The sequence below is a fragment of the Bufo bufo genome, chromosome 1 (genome assembly GCF_905171765.1).
Source record: "Bufo bufo chromosome 1, aBufBuf1.1, whole genome shotgun sequence".
NCBI lineage: Eukaryota > Metazoa > Chordata > Amphibia > Anura > Bufonidae > Bufo > Bufo bufo.
Window position 1 is genome coordinate 438767925 of NC_053389.1, and position 20061 is coordinate 438787985.

Genomic DNA, 20061 nt, shown 5'->3' on the forward strand with positions numbered 1-20061 from the left:
ATAATCTATGTCTACATCTATGATGTAATCTACATTATTGGACCTTCCTATTAAACTGTTTAGATAGACACATAGCTGTGTTTCACCTAATTAAAACACAGTTTATTAATTTTTTTATCTGAGGCTCCATTCCCAAGTAATGACACTTTTTCTTAATATGCAAATTAGGCCTTTGGTGCAATGAGGACATCACTGTTGCTCTTGTTGTACCCAAGCTGCACTCCTTTCTGTGGCCAGCTCCTGCCTGATTGCTTTGATTGACAGGGCCAGGCAGACATATTCCTCATCGCTTTACAGACATTATCATTTCCTGCTCTCCCCAGTGGAGCTCGCAATCTAAGTTCCCTATCAGTATGTCTTTGGAGTGTGGGAGAAAACCAGAGTACCCAGGGGAAGCCCACGCAAACACAGGGAGGACATACAAACTCCATGCCGATGTTGTCCTTGGTTGGATTTCAACCTAGCACCCCGTCACACCTTGACCAAATAAAAGGGTCAAACTTTCCATGTTCTCATCAGAACTAATATTTGTCATTTGTCTACTTTGCTTCTGACCAAAGCAAATATATTACAGTCTGTGACTTGCAGAAGGCATTTTGGTTCTTCTAATTAACACATTGATTGTTATGAATGAGTAAAGTTAATCCTTTGTGCTTAAAATAAATCAGTTCTTAAATCTGCCATAAACCAAAGTCAAGCTGAATTCTATAGGGCAGTGATGCCCAACCTACGGCCCTCCAGCTGTTGTAAAACTACAACTCCCACCATGCTTTGCTGTAGGCTGACAGCAGTAGGCTGTCTGAGCATGCTGGGAGTTGTAGTTTTGCAACAGCTGGAGGGCCGCAGGTTGAACACCCCTGCTATAGGGTATTGTCAGGTGTGAAAGATTTTTTGCAGAAATTTCTACAGCTGAAAACCTGCTCTTTACATCTGAATTGGATGCTTCAACAGCATATGCATGGATTTATGGAATCCCCATTAACATGAATAGGACTGTCACAGAAATGTCTGGAAAATCTGCTGCATGTGAACAGATCTGACACATACAAGCCCTTTTGACTTCAAAGCAGAAGTGCTCCAATATAACACACAACCAACGGACAGACATGGTGCTGCTTTTGGAAAAAAACTGCCATGTTTTTTCTCATCCCAGAAAACCCCTTTAAAGAGGCTGTTCACATTGGGAAATCCCTACTTGTTAGAAGGATCACTTAACAATAAGATGATCAGTGATCAGTGATCGATCAACTGTTATCTGTATGGAAAACTGTCAGTACGTTATTTTTCATGCATGCCACTACAGGGAAAACTAAAGGGTTTGTCTCACTTCAGCAAATGGCATTTATCATGTAGAGAAACTTATTACAAGACACTTACTAATGTATTGTGATTCTGCATATTGCCTCCTATTCTGGCTGGATACATTTTTCCATCACATTATACACTTCTAATATGCAGGGGTTATGATCACTGTAAAGGGGGAATATTAATCACCAATATTTATGCAAATGTCAATAATTAATATGCATAAATAGGAGGAGCCGTCTATTGATGACTCCGCCTATTTTTACATTTATTTTAATAACACTACTTTCACTTTGACTTACGCTAATCACTAGGCTAGCTGCATGTGCCTTACTGAACTAACTATCGCTAATAACCACATGTTACACAGATAGTTACAAATAAAACAAGATATTTATTAATACCTACAGTACACTACGCAAGCAATACACTAACAATACAGTACTAAATGTACAGTACTAAACTACACTACACAATCCCAAATTCCACCCACAAACTAACCATACCTACAATAATACACTTACATTCACACAAATATCAGTAACCCACCCGCCTGGCTACTCACTGTCCCTACGGGGTACAAGGGGTTAAACACAATTGTGGCACTGCAGGGGTCAATACTTGCAGGCCAGGGTACACAGGGTTCTGGGAAGGGCAGGGCAAGGGGTACCTCAGGAAAGGGTTAACACCTGGTATGGCAGGGGTTATCAGGGCAGCAGAGATACTGCTGCAGAGGTCTGCCAGGGTACAGGAGGTCAGCAGGGGTTAATGCTGAGGCAGGGCAGCATGCAGTGAAGGGGTTCAGGGCACTGCAGGGACAGGGTAATGCACGGGTTCTGCAGGGACTGGCAATGCAGAGGTTAATGCTCTGCAGGGACAGGGCAGGGTTGATGCAGAGCAGGGGAACAGGACACTGAAGGGGTTAATGCTCTGCAGGGACAGGACAGGGTTGATGCAGGGCAGGGGAACAGGGCACTGAAGGGGTTAATGGGGCAGTGCTACTTAGCCATCCAGCAGGACTCAGCACACTGCTTGATCCTCCCTCCTTTCTGCATTCTTCACTGGAGCAGATCGACTGCTCGGTCTTCCCCTCCTCTAGACTGGTGGAGATCGTGTCTAATGCAGCGCAGCTTGTGAGTGCTGCCTGCATTCTTCTCTGTGTTTCAGCGCCGGATGCGCTCTCCTTCAAGGGGGTGTCGGGGGTCCTGTGTCCTAGCGCAGCGCAGCCCGGATGGCTGCCTGCGCTCTCTTCTATGTAGGGGGAGGAAGGGATCCCGCACTTTAGCGCCGGATGCGCTCACCTTGGGGGGGGGGGGGGTTCCGACCTTGTCTGAGCGCTGGCTGCGCTCTTCTAATCTTCAGAGCGCAACCCAGTGCTCTGCTTCAGGGAGGCCGGTAGGGGAACTCAAACCCAGAGCGCAGTGCCGCTGGGGTATTTAAACCCAGTGGCGCTCACTCCCGTTTTCCCGCCCTGCAGGCGTGCGTGCGCACGCCTGCAGCCAGGACCACGTGATATGACATCACCGCACCAGCCCGCACTCCCAGGCGGGGGGATCCTTTGATCCTCCTGCCTGTGGAGATATCGCACATCTCTGGCGCTGTAATTACAGCGCCGGAGGTGAGCGGCACACAGGGGCATGGGAACTCTTTGTACTCATGTCCCTGTTAGTCATACCATCTCTGCCGCTGCCGGAGATGATGACAAAGGGCAGAGGATCTTAATTGATCATCTGTCCTTTGAAGAGGCTGAAACTGGACATAATTGTCCAGTTGTCGGTCTCCCCCCCCCCCCCCCAGCAGGCACATTCCAGAGGGGGGGCATCCATGGGAGCACAGTTTTAACTGTACATATATACTTATAGATGCTTGGGGCACATCCATAAGTATATATATATATATATATATATATATATATATATACACATATATATAACAGGGGGTCTGAATGGGCAGCAATTAGCCCACCTACACATATATTATATACATAGAGATGTATGCTGACAAGGGGGCATACATACATCTCTATGTATACACCTACCACCTGGACTGGCCCATGCAAAAGGGCCAATATATATGCATATATGTAGGGGCATATACACATATATATTTAAATCCAACACTTCCCTCAACAATCACCCTACAATCCAGCATCAGTGTGGCCGTGCTTGCACACTATATTAAAAAGTGCTGGACTCTCTGGTGGCCTGGAGCGTGCATAGACATACATGCGCAGCAGCCCCGTCCTGACCAACTCGTATCTGCGCTGTAGCAATGGCCAGTAGTGATGAGCGAAGTTATAAAAAATTTGATTCAGCTGCTTTGCCGAATTTCACAAAGAAATTCAATTCGTGATGAATTACTTAGTCACGAAGTGCATTCCTTTGTAATGACAGGGAACGGTGATCGTGCCACCCCCCCCATCAATGAACCCCTCAGATACCGTGTTCATGGCTGATCGCGGTATCTGATGCTACAATTGAGGCTTTTCAGGGGTTAATCAGGTTAAAAAAAAATATACTCACCTTATCCATTTGCTTGGAGAGAGGCCGTTGCAGCCATTGATTGATGACGCTGTGTGAAATCTCGCGTGGTGACGTGATGGCGGCCAGCGCGGGGCATGGTGAGGTCATAACATTACCCCCCGCAAGATTTAGAGTAGTATCTTCAATCAAGATGGCTGCAAAGGCCTATCCACAAGAAAATAGATGAGGTAAGTATGTTTTTTTTTTAACCTGATTAACCCCGGAAAGGCCTCAATTGTAGCATCAGATGCTGCGATCAGCAATGAACGTGGCATCTGAGGGGTTCAATGACACACCACATCACGGCTGCAGCCAATCACTAGCCTCAGCTGTCACTTGCCATATACTGTTGAGGCCAATGACTGACTGCATGATGACCTGGTGTGTATGGCACTTGGCTGCACGACAGGACCACGATTCTGGAAGCAGCAGTGGAAAAAGTGGTATAACTTCCTTTTTATTTTACTATATTTTCTGTTTCTCCCCGAGTTTGTAGTTAATTTGGACAACCCCTTTAAAGAAGACCTTCCATCTGGTATTGCGATATTATGTTGCCACATGTTTTCTACATGGTTAGTGATATATGAGAACTGTGTAATCCCTTTTATGCACCCTCATGGGCTGTCTGATCTATACCACAACATTCCATCAGTGAGGTATTTGGGGAGCCAGACTAGTACTAAATGTATTGTCTTTTGATGTTGAAACAGGTCAAAGAAGAACTAACACAGGATCAGATCCAACTGCTTCAGTATGTGATGGAAGCATATAACAAGCAAAGACTGCCTCAGGACCTAGCTACAAAACTGATAGTAAGTATAACCATGCGATACTTGATTGAAATAATCTCATTTATAAAATCTTATTGGTCTCTCTAAATAATTTAAGCATTTACTGACAGTAAATAGCATATGTAAGAAGCTTTTTTTAATGCAACCAATTTATATTTATAGTTATAGGTATCATGCAGCAGCTGCCACAAGACGTGACAATCCATCCTTACTAGAAGTGGAATGATATTATCTTGTATATGTCCTGTATTGATAGGAAAATGTAATTATCTTACTATCCAAATTACATTATTCACATCTTTTTTACATTAGATGTACTCTCATTCACAGTGTACCGTATTAAATCAGAGAATTGTCAAGATTTCCCATAAAAGAGCATTTAATACAATAAAAAGCTTGTTAGATATGTACCTACAGTACCAGGTTTAAAATAGCTGGCCCACTGAGAAGGCTTAACAACTGGGTGAAGAACACTTAAAAATGTTCAACCTTTGGATACACGTTTTATGGTACATACAGATTTTACAGCATGCTGAAAATGTTCTCCATGAGACTTGGTAGCCTGCAATTGTCTGGTGGAACAAAGAGACTACAGGTACCAGATGTTGAGGAGATGTTCATTCATTTATGATCAGGTTACCAGCTTTCACACATTGGAATAAAGCAAGATGTTGCATGTGTAGAAGCAAGGTTTTGGGGTGGTCCCAACGCTACACTGGGTCACCTGGACACCGTTGAGGTGTCATCGCCTGTTGCTGCCCTCCGGAGAGGATGCTAAGGTGTGGTGCAATTAAATGGGAAATAAATCCAGAGAGTCAGGGTTTACAGTAAACCACTGTGTTTCTTTACTGGAAGAGCTCAAGTGGAAAACAATTCAGGCAATGCATTGAGCAGCTTCTCCAATCTCTTCCCTGACAGAAGAAGGTTGTGTGCCGAGGAAAGACCTGAGATAGCTGTCCCTCTCTCTCTCTCTATCTCAGAAGACTGGTGCCCTGGCCAAAGGGCTTGTAGCCCAGAGTCTTTGTTTACGTTGTCTGACTGGTCCTCTGGTCAAAGGGCTAGTGACCCAGGGTATGTGGCAGAGTATCCCCATCTCAGCATTTTCTTCTAGTCACTAATGCAGTCTGTCAGAGTCTCTTCTACTAAACACTGGTCCCTATCTGCAGACACTCTTTAACCACTTAAGGACCACAGGTTTATACCCCCCTAAAGACCAGGCCCTTTTTTACAAATCGGCACTACACTACTTTCACCGTTTATTGCTCGGTCATGCAACTTACCACCCAAATGAATTTTACCTCCTTTTCTTCTCACTAATAGAGCTTTCATTTGGTGGTATTTCATTGCTGCTGACATTTTTATTTTTTTTGTTATTAATCGAAATTTAACGATTTTTTTTGCAAAAAAATGACATTTTTCACTTTCAGTTGTAAAATTTTGCAAAAAAAACGAGATCCATATAGAAATTTTGCTCTAAATTTATAGTTCTACATGTCTTTGATAAAAAAAAAATGTTTGGGTAAAAAAAAAATGGTTTGGGTAAAAGTTATAGCGTTTACAAACTATGGTACAAAAATGTGAATTTCCGCTTTTTGAAGCAGCTCTGACTTTCTGAGCACCTGTCATGTTTCCTGAGGTTCTACAATGGCCAGACAGTACAAACACCCCACAAATGACCCCATTTCGGAAAGTACACACCCTAAGGTATTCGCTGATGGGCATAGTGAGTTCATAGAACTTTTTATTTTTTGTCACAAGTTAGCGGAAAATGATGATTTTTTTTTATTTTATTTTTTTTCCTACAAAGTCTCATATTCCACTAACTTGTGACAAAAAATAAAAACTTCTATGAACTCACTATGCCCATCACGAAATACCTTGGGGTCTCTTCTTTCCAAAATGGGGTCACTTGTGGGGTAGTTATACTGCCCTGGCATTCTAGGGGCCCAAATGTGTGGTAAGGAGTTTGAAATCAAATTCTGTAAAAAATGACCTGTGAAATCCGAAAGGTGCTCTTTGGAATATGGGCCCCTTTGCCCACCTAGGCTGCAAAAAAGTGTCACACATCTGGTATCTCTGTATTCAGGAGAAGTTGAGGAATGTGTTTTGGGGTGTCTTTTTACATATACCCATGCTGGGTGAGATAAATATCTTGGTCAAATGCCAACTTTGTATAAAAAAATGGGAAAAGTTGTCTTTTGCCAAGATATTTCTCTCACCCAGCATGGGTATATGTAAAATGACACCCCAAAACACATTCCCCACCTTCTCCTGAGTACGGGGATACCAGATGTGTGACACTTTTTTGCAGCCTAGGTGGGCAAAGGGGCCCATATTCCAAAGAGCACCTTTCGGATTTCACTCGTCATTTTTTACAGAATTTGATTTCAAACTCCTTACCACACATTTGGGCCCCTAGAATGCCAGGGCAGTATAACTACCCCACAAGTGACCCCATTTTGGAAAGAAGAGACCCCAAGGTATTCGCTGATGGGCATAGTGAGTTCATGGAAGTTTTTATTTTTTGTCACAAGTTAGTGGAATATGAGACTTTGTATGAAAAAAAAAAAAAAAAAAAAAAATCTGCATTTTCTACTAACTTGTGACAAAAAATAAAAGATTCTAGGAACTTGCCATGCCCCTCACGGAATACCTTGGGGTGTCTTCTTTCCAAAATGGGGTCACTTGTGGGGTAGTTATACTGCCCTGGCATTTTCCAGGGGCCCTAATGTGTGGTAAGTAGGTAAATGACCTGTGAAATCCTAAAGGTGCTCTTTGGAATATGGGCCCCTTTGCCCACCTAGGCTGCAAAAAAGTGTCACACATGTGGTATCGCCGTATTCAGGAGAAGTTGGGGAATGTGTTTTGGGGTGTCATTTTACATATACCCTTGCTGGGTGAGAGAAATATCTTGGCAAAAGACAACTTTTCCCATTTTTTTATACAAAGTTGGCATTTGACCAAGATATTTCTCTCACCCAGCATGGGTATATGTAAAACGACACCCCAAAACACATTCCCCAACTTCTCCTGAGTACGGCGATACCAGATGTGTGACACTTTATTGCAGCCTAGATGCGCAAAGGTGCCCAAATTCCTTTTAGGAGGGCATTTTTAGACATTTGGATACCAGACTTCTTCTCACGCTTTGGGGCCCCTAGAATGCCAGGGCAGTATAAATACCCCACATGTGACCCCATTTTGGAAAGAAGACACCCCAAGGTATTCAATGAGGGGCATGGCGAGTTCATAGAAATTTTTTTTTTTTGGCACAAGTTAGCGGAAATTGATATTTTTAATTTTTTTCTCACAAAGTCTCCCGTTCCGCTAACTTGGGACAAAAATTTCAATCTTTCATGGACTCAATATGCCCCTCACGGAATACCTGGGGGTGTCTTCTTTCCGAAATGGGGTCACATGTGGGGTATTTATACTGCCCTGGCATTCTAGGGGCCCTAAAGCGTGAGAAGAAGTCTGGAATATAAATGTCTAAAAATTTTTACGCATTTGGTTTCCGTGAGGGGTATGGTGAGTTCATGTGAGATTTTATTTTTTGACACAAGTTAGTGGAATATGAGACTTTGTAAGAAAAAAAAATAATAATTCCGCTAACTTGGGCCAAAAAAATGTCTGAATGGAGCCTTACAGAGGGGTGATCAATGACAGGGGGGGTGATCAATGACAGGGGGGGTGATCAATGACAGGGGGGTGATCAGGGAGTCTATATGGGGTGATAACCACAGTCATTGATCACGCCCCTGTAAGGCTTCATTCAGACGTCCGTATGCGTTTTGCGGATCCGATCCATCTATCAGTGCATCCGTAAAAATCATGCGGACATCTGAATGGAGCTTTACAGGGGGGTAATCAATGACAGGGGGGTGATCAGGGAGTCTATATGGGGTGATCACCACAGTCATTGATCATGCCCCTGTAAGGCTTCATTCAGACGTCCGGATGCGTTTTGCGGATCCGATCCATCTATCAGTGGATCCGTAAAAATCATGCGGACGTCTGAATGGAGCTTTACAGGGGGGTAATCAATGACAGGAGGGTAATCAATGACAGGGGGGTGATCAGGGAGTCTATATGGGGTGATAACCACAGTCATTGATCACGCCCGTGTAAGGCTTCATTCAGACGTCCGTATGCGTTTTGCGGATCCGATCCATCTATCAGTGCATCCGTAAAAATCATGCGGACATCTGAATGGAGCTTGACAGGGGGGTGATCAGGGAGTCTATATGGGGTGATCACCACAGTCATTGATCATGCCCCTGTAAGGCTTCATTCAGACGTCCGGATGCGTTTTGCGGATCCGATCCATCTATCAGTGGATCCGTAAAAATCATGCGGACGTCTGAATGGAGCTTTACAGGGGGGTAATCAATGACAGGAGGGTAATCAATGACAGGGGGTGATCAGGGAGTCTATATGGGGTGATCACCACAGTCATTGATCACGCCCCTGTAAGGCTTCATTCAGACGTCCGGATGCGTTTTGCGGATCCGATCCATCTATCAGTGCATCCGTAAAAATCATGCGGACATCTGAATGGAGCTTTACAGGGGGGTAATCAATGACAGGGGGGTGATCACCACAGTCATTGATCATGCCCCTGTAAGGCTTCATTCAGACGTCCGGATGCGTTTTGCGGATCCGATCCATCTATCAGTGCATCCGTAAAAATCATGCGGACATCTGAATGGAGCTTTACAGGGGGGTAATCAATGACAGGGGGGTGATCACCACAGTCATTGATCATGCCCCTGTAAGGCTTCATTCAGACGTCCGTATGCGTTTTGCGGATCCGATCCATCTATCAGTGCATCCGTAAAAATCATGCGGACATCTGAATGGAGCTTTACAGGGGGGTGATCAATGACAGGGGTGTGATCAATGACAGGGGTGTAATCAATGACAGGGGGGTGATCAGGGAGTCTATATGGGGTGATCACCACAATCATTGATCATGCCCCTGTAAGGCTTCATTCAGACGTCCGGATGCGTTTTGCGGATCCGATCCATCTATCAGTGGATCCGTAAAAATCATGCGGACGTCTGAATGGAGCTTTACAGGGGGGTGATCAATGACAGGGGGGTGATCAATGACAGGGGGGTGATCAGGGAGTCTATATGGGGTGATCAGGGATGATCAGGGGCTAATAAGGGGTTAATAAGTGACGGGGGGGGGGTGTAGTGTACTGTAGTGGTGCTTGGTGCTACTTTACTGAGCTACCTGTGTCCTCTGGTGGTCGATCCAAACAAAGGGGACCACCAGAGGACCAGGTAGCAGGTATATTAGACGCTGTTATCAAAACAGCGTCTAATATACCTGTTAGGGGTTAAAAAAAACACATCTCCAGCCTGCCAGCGAACGATCGCCGCTGGCAGGCTGGAGATCAACTCTCTTACCTTCCGTTCCTGTGAGCGCGCGCGCCTGTGTGCGCGCGTTCACAGGAAATCTCGGCTCACGCGAGATGACGCCTATTGGCGTTAGCGTAGCCTGGGGGAGCCGCCGCAATGACGCCTTTCGGCGTTACAGTTGCGGGAAGTGGTTAATTAATCTCCTTATATACAGTTTCTAGCTAAACCACAACCTTCTAGTGGGAGGGGTGGAGTGGAGAAGCCTATCAGAAACATTGTATCAATTAAAGTCTGCCATAGACAAGTACAGTCTATGGGAGTGACTAAGCAGTTTTCCCAGACATAAACAAATCTTTAGACATAAACAACAGAGCTAAACCAGACAGTCAAAACTTTGCATAGTCCCTTAGAGTAACTGTGGAATATTTCTAACTTCCCAGAGCATAGATAGAAAGTCCCAAAGTCTCTCAGCACCAGCTGGCCTTGCATTAACTGTTTCCACAGTCCAGTGCAGATGATATAGATATATGCAATAACCGTGCAAATTAACAAGATATATTACAATAAGCATATAAAATGCAGTTCAAAAACATAAAACATTACAAGTGCACACAACAGCATAAATTACAGTACACGTTAACCCTTCCAAATGCAATAAAGTAGGGAGTTGATGGTTTAGCATAGTAGCAGTAGGGGCAAATGTCCACAAACGTCCATAGTCCAAAGTAGCCTATCTCCAGGGCACTACACATGCTATTTCCTATGACCCATTTTAGTTATTTATATTTGCAATCGTCTGTATGAATGGAGCATAAATGAATAACCTCATCTTCTATTGAAACAACCATGTGCATTGCTTAGTTTATCTGAATAGATATTGACAACTGTTTTTCAATATATTATGAAATTATGGAATGATATTACTAGCTCATACTAGATTAGGTTTACATTTTCCGAAAATTGTTTAGAAAAAAATATAGATAAATATATGGAAAAAATAATAATTACAAAAGCAAACAGCTATCACCTTATTCCACTACACCATTTTCCATAAAGGTCTGACTCATGTATGTTGAATCTTTTTTTTTTTTTTGAGCTCCAATTAAGTCATTAAATTATTTTAGAGATTTAAACTTTTAAAGAACTTAGGTGGTATCATAAAGAGGTAATCTAATGCTTACTTTCTGGCGATAACAACTATTTACTTCCTTGGGGTTTAAGCACTAATCCTTGGTGCATTTCATAATCTTGTCTTAAGTATAAAGTATTAGTGTCTAGCTATAGCTGCTGATTCTGTGTATTTTGTTTCCTCTTTTCATATAACCCATTGTGCAGTATACAACAGTTTTTCTGCTATCTGGCTTTCATTCACTTCCATTGATGGTGGGGTGCAGTGGCGTAGCTACCAGGGAAGCAGGGGAAGCGGCTGCTTCGGGGACCCAGCTTCCCTGGTAGCTACGCCACTGCCCCCCACCATTAATGGAAGTGAATAAAAGCCAGATAGCGGGAAAACCGCGCGAGTAGGCAAGCAATTGCAGTCAGTTTTTGCTTTCCGATGTTCCGTTTTTTCCGCGCGAGTGCAATGCGTTTCTCCACGCGTGTGAGAAAAAACTGAATGTGGTACCAAGACCCGAACCCGGACTTCTTCACTGAAGTTCGGGTTTGAGTTAGGTGTTCTATTCATTTTATTATTTTCCCTTATAACATGGTTATAAAGGAAAGTAATAGCGTTCTTCATTCAGCAGGACCTGCGCTGACGTCACTGCACTCACCACGTCATCAAAGGTCCTTTTGTAGGTCCTGAAAGAAGAAGAAAGTAGACGATGCCGGCTGTGCGAACAAGTGGATGAGGTGAGTTAATTTTTTTTATTTTTAACCCCTCAAGGCACATTTTAGTAAGCATTCTGTATTAAGAATGCTATTATTTCCCTTTGTAACCATGTTATAAGCGAAAATAATACAGTGATTAGACTTTAATGGGGTTGCTCATTGCTATCATCTCCCAGCAACCATGCATGAAAATTGCACCGCATCCACACTTGCTTGCGGATGCTTGCGATTTTCACGCAGCCCCATTCATTTCTATGGGGCCTGCGTTGCGTGAAAAACGCAGAATATAGAACATGCTGTGATTTTCACGCAACGCACAAGTGATGCGTGAAAATCATTGCTTATCTACACAGCCCCATTGAAGTGAATGGGTCCGGATTCAGTGCAGGTGCAATGCATTCACCTCACGCATTACACCCGCGCGGAATTCTCGCCCGTGTGAAAGGGGCCTTAGTATTCTCCATTTCAATGCACCTTTTTTTTGGTAATATATTGTATATATGACACATCTTTTAAATTCCATGTGCTTTTTAAGGTGTGCTACAACATTTCCTGGAGGTCGTAAAGATAATGATCAGATAAAGATAAGTCCATAAACTAGATGCATATCAGATATGTTGTACTTAGGGTAGGAACACTATAAATGTGTCATTCAGGCATGAATGTCAATCTGTGATAAGATCTACAATCACGATGTGAACTGCAGATAAATTAACCTCCACGGAATCCCATTTCAAGGTTTTCAAAGCTTAAAAAATGACTGGAGCCAAATTTGACATATTGACAGATATTTCTCAGTTCAAAATAATATACTAAAGTAATGTTTTGTTCTTTTATAGGAAGACCTTAACACTGATGACAACTTTGTATTCCTGACAACTATGGCTACAAGCCATGTTCAGATCTTAGTAGAATTTACTAAAAAGATACCAGGTATTCAAGTTTAGATCAATGAATATAATGACATGTTTTCTTAATGAGGTTATACTATTTTGACAATCACTGGCGAAACAAGATTTGACAGCTCTGTCTGTAACCCCTCACTCTGCTCTCCTGAACTCACATCCTTACAACCAAATAAAATAAACTTAAATCAAAAGATGTCAGCTTTAAGGACATTCAAATAAGCTACAGACCAAGTTTTTAAAGAGCTTGTTTGATTTATTTTACAATGAAAAGGACTGAGCAACCTGCAATATAAAGAGAATACATGCAGGCTGCACAAGAAAAACTGTTGAAAATGTTTAATAAAACCTAAATACTTATATAGCATCTGTCACCATGATCAACCCTATTAAACCAGGCATACTGTCTGGTAGGATTGATCATGTTGAATTAAATAAGCCCTCTATTGCTACAAATGGACATACTGTTGCAACATAATTATTAATTTTTGTAATTATTACTTATTATTATTATTTTTGCGCAAATGAGGTGATCGGAGCACTAAGGGGCTGGTCTAACCAATTTACCTCCTTCTCTCCCCATCACTACTCCCCCTCATGACCTGATTGACAGGGCCACACATCCTCACTGTTTGGATGCCTAACCCTGCGGGCTGCCATCTTGACTCACCCGTCCGGCAATGCACAGGTAACCCCTTACCTGTGCCTGTGCCGGGAGCCGGTCTGAAATAAAATGCGGTCACCGGGAGCAGGCAGTTCCGAGAACAGCCGCTGGGGGCCTTCATCGGGCTGTTCTCGAAACTGCCTGCTCCTGGTGACCGCATTTGATTTCAGACCGTCTCCTGACACAGGCACAGGTAAGGGCTTACCTGTGCATCGCCGGACGGGTGAGTCAAGATGGCGGCCCGCATGTGTTCGTTGGCGAACACTGCGAACTGACCATCACTGCTGCTCTCTAATTACTGCTCCTGCCTTGACAAGCAGGAAACGGCCTCTCAGTCAATCAGGAGGCTGCCCATTAGAGCAGAGTTGTTTTGCACAATATGGGATTTTTAGAATTATGTCATGGAGATTTCAAGGTTTTAAACTACATGTCAGAGTAACTGGAAAAAACCCTATCCCCATTTGTTGGAATGAGTTATTTTGAGCATCAGTTGAGCTCAGTTTGTGGCAATTCTGTCAGGTTTCAGTTATTTTTGATGGAAGAAAACATCCTGTCTTACTTTTTTCCCCATCAAAAAAACTCAAACTGACCACAACTGATGCTCAAAATGAAATGAATCAGTTTATTTTTTTCTGTTTCTCTGATGGAATAAAAAAAATATATAAATACGTTATTATTATTACAGGAATAACAAATGCTGTTTTGTGATATTTAATAGTAAGTATGTTTAAAAAATGCATTTATTGCAATGGTTTTTGCTCCACTCTTTTTAGTAACTTTTTACCATAAAAGAAAAGCTTTTTAGGCACAGAAAATCCTACCTTTGAAACAGGTTCTATAGTATAGTGGTAAACTTGCTGCCTGCTGTGCAGAAGGTTTTGGGTGCAATTCCTAGCAGAGACCTGTAATATATTTTTTTAGTAAAGGTTATGGCAGAAAAACTGAACGTTTACTTTCCATCTTTTTCCTGGCAAAAGGAAATCTGGAAAGTAAAAGTGCCTAAAAACTACTAAACAGTATTGCTATTTATTTAATATGCCTGTGAAGAAAATAGTAATACTGTTTAGTAGCTTTATAGGCACAGAAAATACTATATTTTTAACAGTGAGATTCTGGGGTTCAGTTCCCAATAAAGAGCTACAAAATAATTTCTTTAGTAAATGTGTCCTGGAAGAGCAACCTTTCCCCCCAAACTCATATTTAAGTGAAGGGCCAAACAGCTTAATTAGTATTTGCTGCACTGAAGTGAATACACATGAGGCTGACAACCCAAAGAGGCTAAGCCTCAGGTGCTCTGGTACTGCCATAATAGCGACCCTGGGTTTAAACTTAGACAGGCTGTCTAGTCATGCACTGGATCTATCACAGTGGCTCAGGCTGGATGATAAATGAGATGTATTGATATACACTATTGTCAAACTCTATACCAAAAATGTCCCAAAAAACCATTGCAACAGAGTCCTATGTGTCACATAAAAAACGCTGAAAAGTTTATTTTGTTAACCTAAGAGATAAATTATTAAGAGCCATTAAACCAACAAATATGCTAAACAGCATAAAAAAAAGTCATTAAAGGGGTTGTTTGGCTGATTCTGTACAGGAAATCACTGAATGGACTGGGAACACTTCCAGAAATCACTATCTCCACAAATGCAAGTTACAGTTGTATCATGCAAAGAAGAAATCATGTCAACATGATCCAGAAACGCTGCTGTCTTCTCTGGGCCAAAGCTCATTACAAATGGACTGAGGCAAAATGGAAAACTGTGGTCAAATTAATGAAAATTTTAAATTCTTTCTGGAAACCAAGGACGCCAGGTCTGTGGATAAAAGTGGAGAGGGACCATCCAGCCTGTTATCAGTACATAGTTTAAGTTTTATGCCACCTATAAGTTATCAAAATTTTGGCACATTTTAGGGGCACAGAGGTGCATTTAGACCACACCCATTTTGTCACAATTCAAGTCCTTTTCTCAGGAAGCCATGCACCCTTGTTGTATTAGGAGTAAAATGGCTAGAAAAGAGTGCAAAACAGAAAATGTGATGCAAAGGATGCACGCTAGTTTTTTTGGCGCACGATGCGGGGAATTTTCAATATAAATCTGTACCAAAGACTCATTAATGTCTCACTTTTTTAGGTTTTCAAACATTAGATCATGAAGATCAGATTGCTCTGCTAAAAGGCTCTGCAGTTGAAGCAATGTTCCTTCGCTCAGCTGAGTTTTTTAATAAGAAGCTCCTTGATGGACACACAGACATCCTTGAAGAGAAAATTCGAAATAGTGGTAAGTTTAGTCTAGAAAACATATCTCTGCTCATGAATACTTCACAATGTTCTGCTCCAGTTGCTTTTTGTATTGGATTGACTTGATTGTTGTGATAAGAAGAGCACATCAAGTAGCCGTCTTTCAGCTGTCTATCTAGAGCTGATATCATTGTGTTTGTAAAACATACATTGCTATTTGAATAACAATAACCTGGAATTTGGGCACCGGATCTTTTCAAATTCAAATGCTTTCATATATTTGCTAATTAATCTAATAGGTTGCTGAATAAAAATGCATAAAAATTAGATAAATGGTTATGTTTCACAGAGAGAAAACTATTTCATGTTTTTATACAGGATGCATCCCCAGAAAATGACCTACTGTCCAAATGAAGTTTTTATGAATATACTGTATATATTATATATATACAGCTCTGAAAGGCTTCTTTAACAGGTTCCGGCAGACATACCGTTTTGTCCGGCCGAGAGCTGGCATTTATGTCCGAACAGGCTAATAGAATAGCCTGCTGGATAACCAACACAACTGTGAACAGGTGCCAGAGTCGATTATCATGCCAGAACCTGACCTGCTACATGATTGTTTGGTAGGCCAGTTCAACCCTGATATAATATAATACAAAAGATAAAAATTATGTATAGTTTCCTAGGCAAATCTGCTTGAAACCAGCCTCAAGGTACACTACGAAAGATCCCTGTAAACATTAGCTAACAGTCTAAGTCTACATGCACACGACCGTATGTATTTTGCGGTCCGCAAATTGCGGATCTGCAAAGAAAAAACAGATGCCATCCGTTTATTTTGCGGATCCCTTGTAACAATGCCTAAAAGGGACAAGAATAGGACATGTTGTATTTTTTTTGAGGGGCAACAGAACAGACATACTGATGCGGATAGCACACGGTGTGCTGTCCGCATTTTTTGCAGACCCATTGAAATAAATGGGTCCGCATCCTATCCGCAATAAAAAACAGAACGGACATGAAAACAAACAACGTTCATGTGCATGTAGCCTAAAGAGAAGCCTCGTTCCGACGCTGCTTCAGAGACACTAGAGAAAGAGGAGTCTAGAAAGGACTACAGTGAGTACTCCCAAACAAAAATATGGTATATATTTTTTTTTCTATTTGCCCTGCCGTTGTTTAATAAAGACAACATCTGTCCAAATATCTTATTAGGTCATAAGGACATCATAACTCGTCCTCAGAACTGTGAAGGAGATCGCTGCATGTAAATGAATCCCCTTCAATCCTGCAAATGTATAGTCAGAACAGTTCTTTTGTTATGCAATCAAAGGGTTATGCCATCTAAGAATGTTATAGCATATCATTATGATATGGCATATAATTCTAATTGGTGGGGTTTCAAAATCTGAGATCCCCACTAGTCCGTAGACTAAAGGAAAAACCATTTAAATGTTCCATAAATCTCATATATTTCAGTTAGAGGGGTTGTCTGGGCTACAGATATTGATGACATCCTCAAAATAGGTGATCAATGTCAGATTGGTGGGGGTCTGAATTCTGACATTCCCATTGATAAGCTGTTTGAAGGGGCTTTTTAATAAGGTCTTACATACATACTGATATGCGTGTGAAGAAGCTTCCAATCTTCTGGCCATACGGATATATTAACTCATCATTTTCAAGGATAGAGCAAGAAAAAGAGAACAAAGCATTATTATAATAAGTCAAATTGGTGTCCTTAGAGAGATATACGACCAGCGCAAAGCAATATTATATTAACTCATTACCGGGATTTTAATACTAGTGACCTATCCTCAGGACAGATCATCAATTTCACATTGGTGGGGGTCCAACACCCAGCACCCCCGCTGATCAGCTGGTTGCAGAGAACGCTGCGCTTGCACAGAGTGCAGCCAACCCTTCATTGTTTACCTGCATGCTGTCGACATCGCAGCGGTGAGGAGGTGTATCTACAAGACATCCCAGTCACTTCAATGGGATAGCCCCTTCCTATTCAAGTGATTGGCTTCTTGTATTTACACCATCTCGCCACTGTGATTTCGATGGTGAGCAGGTAAACAATAAAGAGAAGGCTGCGCTCGTCTTTCTCTTCAACCAGCTGATTGATGGGGGTGCCGGGTGTCGGACCCTTGCCAATCTGATATTGATGACCTATGATATTGATGAGGATAGGTCATCAATATTAAAATCTGGAAAACCCCTTTAAAGACAAAATGTAGACCTGAAACAAGCATGACTACATATACTTTTACACCATCGAACACCTACCTTATGAACTAGCATGGAGATTGCAAGCCAAGCCCTTTTGTCCATCATCAGTTTCTGACCTCTTCTAGAAGGCCATTTTAGCTGCAAAGGGGGCACCAACTCCAAATGAATGCTTATGGATTTAGAATGGGATGTCATAAAAACTCCTGTAGGGTTAATGGGTAGGTGTCCAAACACTTTTTCTCCATGTAATGCATCTTTCCCTATCCAATCCAGAGTGTTACATTATGGAAAGTTTTGTTTATAAGCTACAGGTAACTATTGTAAAAGGTTGGCTGTGCATATAGTGCCATCTAGTGGATTATCATGTCATGATCCAGATTGTGAATACTACAAGTACTTTATTACAGTTTACCAGATGCTCCAGTCGAGTAGACACATGAATATATTAAAGGGTTTCTACCACCTCATTTTGACCTAATTAGCTCTCAGACACTAGCGATCCGCTAGTGTCTGATCTAACTAACAATGCTATTCTCAGACCTGTGTGTGGATCCGTTTCACAAAAAAACGAACTTTTATTAATATGCTAATGAGCCTCTAGGTGCTATGGGGGCGTCTTTTCAGCACCTAGAGGCTCCGTCTACTCACATTGTATGCCGCCCCGCTCGTCCGTTAAGCCCGCCCATCTCCTCTTGAATGCCATCCTCCATCTGAGCCAGCGGACGAATTCTCGCGCCTGCGCCGTGCGCGTCTGTATTCGGCGCAGGCGCAGTGAATGTCTGACCGCTGCCTGCACAGACATCTCCATTGCGCCTGCGCCGATGACCGAGATGTCTGTGCAGGCAGCGGTCAGACATTCACTGCGCCTGCGCCGAATACAAGAGAATTCGTCCACTGGCTCAGATGGAGGATGGCATTCAAGAGGAGATGGGCGGGCTTAACGGACCAGCGGGGCGGCATACAATGTGAGTAGACGGAGCCTCTAGGTGCTGAAAAGACGCCCCCATAGCACCTAGAGGCTCATTAGCATATTAATAAAAGTTCGTTTTTTTGTGAAATGGATCCACACACAGGTCTGAGAATAGCATGGTTAGGTAGATCAGACACTAGCGGATCGCTAGTGTCTGAGAGCTAATTAGGTCAAAATGAGGTGGTAGAAACCCTTTAAGTATCACAGTATAAGTCATGCATTTATACAGATTCATACACATAACAAAATATTTTTAAAAAAGTGTCTGAAGACTTTCTGAATGCATTGTACTGTAGAAATAACATTATTTGCATGAAAAGGATAGATTTTAGTCACAGTATACTGTATACCCTAGTGGGGCTGAAAAGGAACAAAACAACCAAACAAACTGGGGGTGTAAACATTTTAATGAAAATGGTGTATGGAGCACATAGTATTTGTAAAAAATCTGCCCACCAGGGTTCTCAATTTGGGGTTTACAAGTCTGATGTCTTTAGAACCACAAAAACTGTTGGAAAGGCTGCACATTTGTATATTGAGAAGACAAAAAAACTGTAAGGCTGGCCACACACATTAGATCTATGTCAGCAAAACCTACAGATTTTGGCAGATCCAGTAGACAGTGGGCCTCCTGACTCTTAGGGTCCATTCACATGTCCGCAGTGTTTTGCAGATCCGCAAAACACCAGGCCGGCCCCCCAATAGAAATGCCTTTTCTTGTTCGCTGCTGCGGACAAGAATAGGACATGTTCTATTATTGCGGAAGGCACACGGGCGGTTTTTGCGGAGCCGTGGTCCGGAAGATCAGGGCTGCTGACCGGAAATGAAATGGGTCCGCACCCGTTCCGCATAATTGCAGAACGGATCCGGACCCAAAGTGCGGAGGTCTGAATAGATCCTTACTCTTGGCTTATTTCATTGGAGATAAGAATCGGGCATGTTCGATTTCAACTGCCCAAATGCAGGCTCGTTTCAGTTGAACATGCATATGCATGGAACATTGAGACAGAGGGTTGACAGTCATCAGCCATGGTATGTGCATTCCCAACTTAAAGCTGGAATCACAGGTTTTCATGTAGTCTTTTGAGCCAAAATCATAAGTGGATCAAAAACAATGGGAAATATAAAGGAATGACTTCCACTGCTCCCACTTTTGCTGGGCCCACTTTTGTCTTTTGCTCAAAAAAATTGCATCAAGACCTGCACCAAATCCATAGTATAGCT

The 20061-nt window shown here is 42.4% G+C and overlaps 1 protein-coding gene across 3 annotated transcripts in view; it reads left to right on the plus strand.

The window, feature by feature from the left end:
* Positions 1-20061, plus strand: part of NR1H4 (nuclear receptor subfamily 1 group H member 4) — a 146652-nt gene that overhangs the window by 124022 nt on the left and 2569 nt on the right. For all 3 annotated transcript variants that reach the window (XM_040407166.1, XM_040407184.1, XM_040407175.1), the window contains 3 exons: positions 4538-4639; positions 12655-12748; positions 15523-15669. In XM_040407166.1, coding sequence (XP_040263100.1) covers positions 4538-4639; positions 12655-12748; positions 15523-15669 — 343 coding nt within the window. The remainder of the gene's footprint in view (positions 1-4537; positions 4640-12654; positions 12749-15522; positions 15670-20061) is intronic.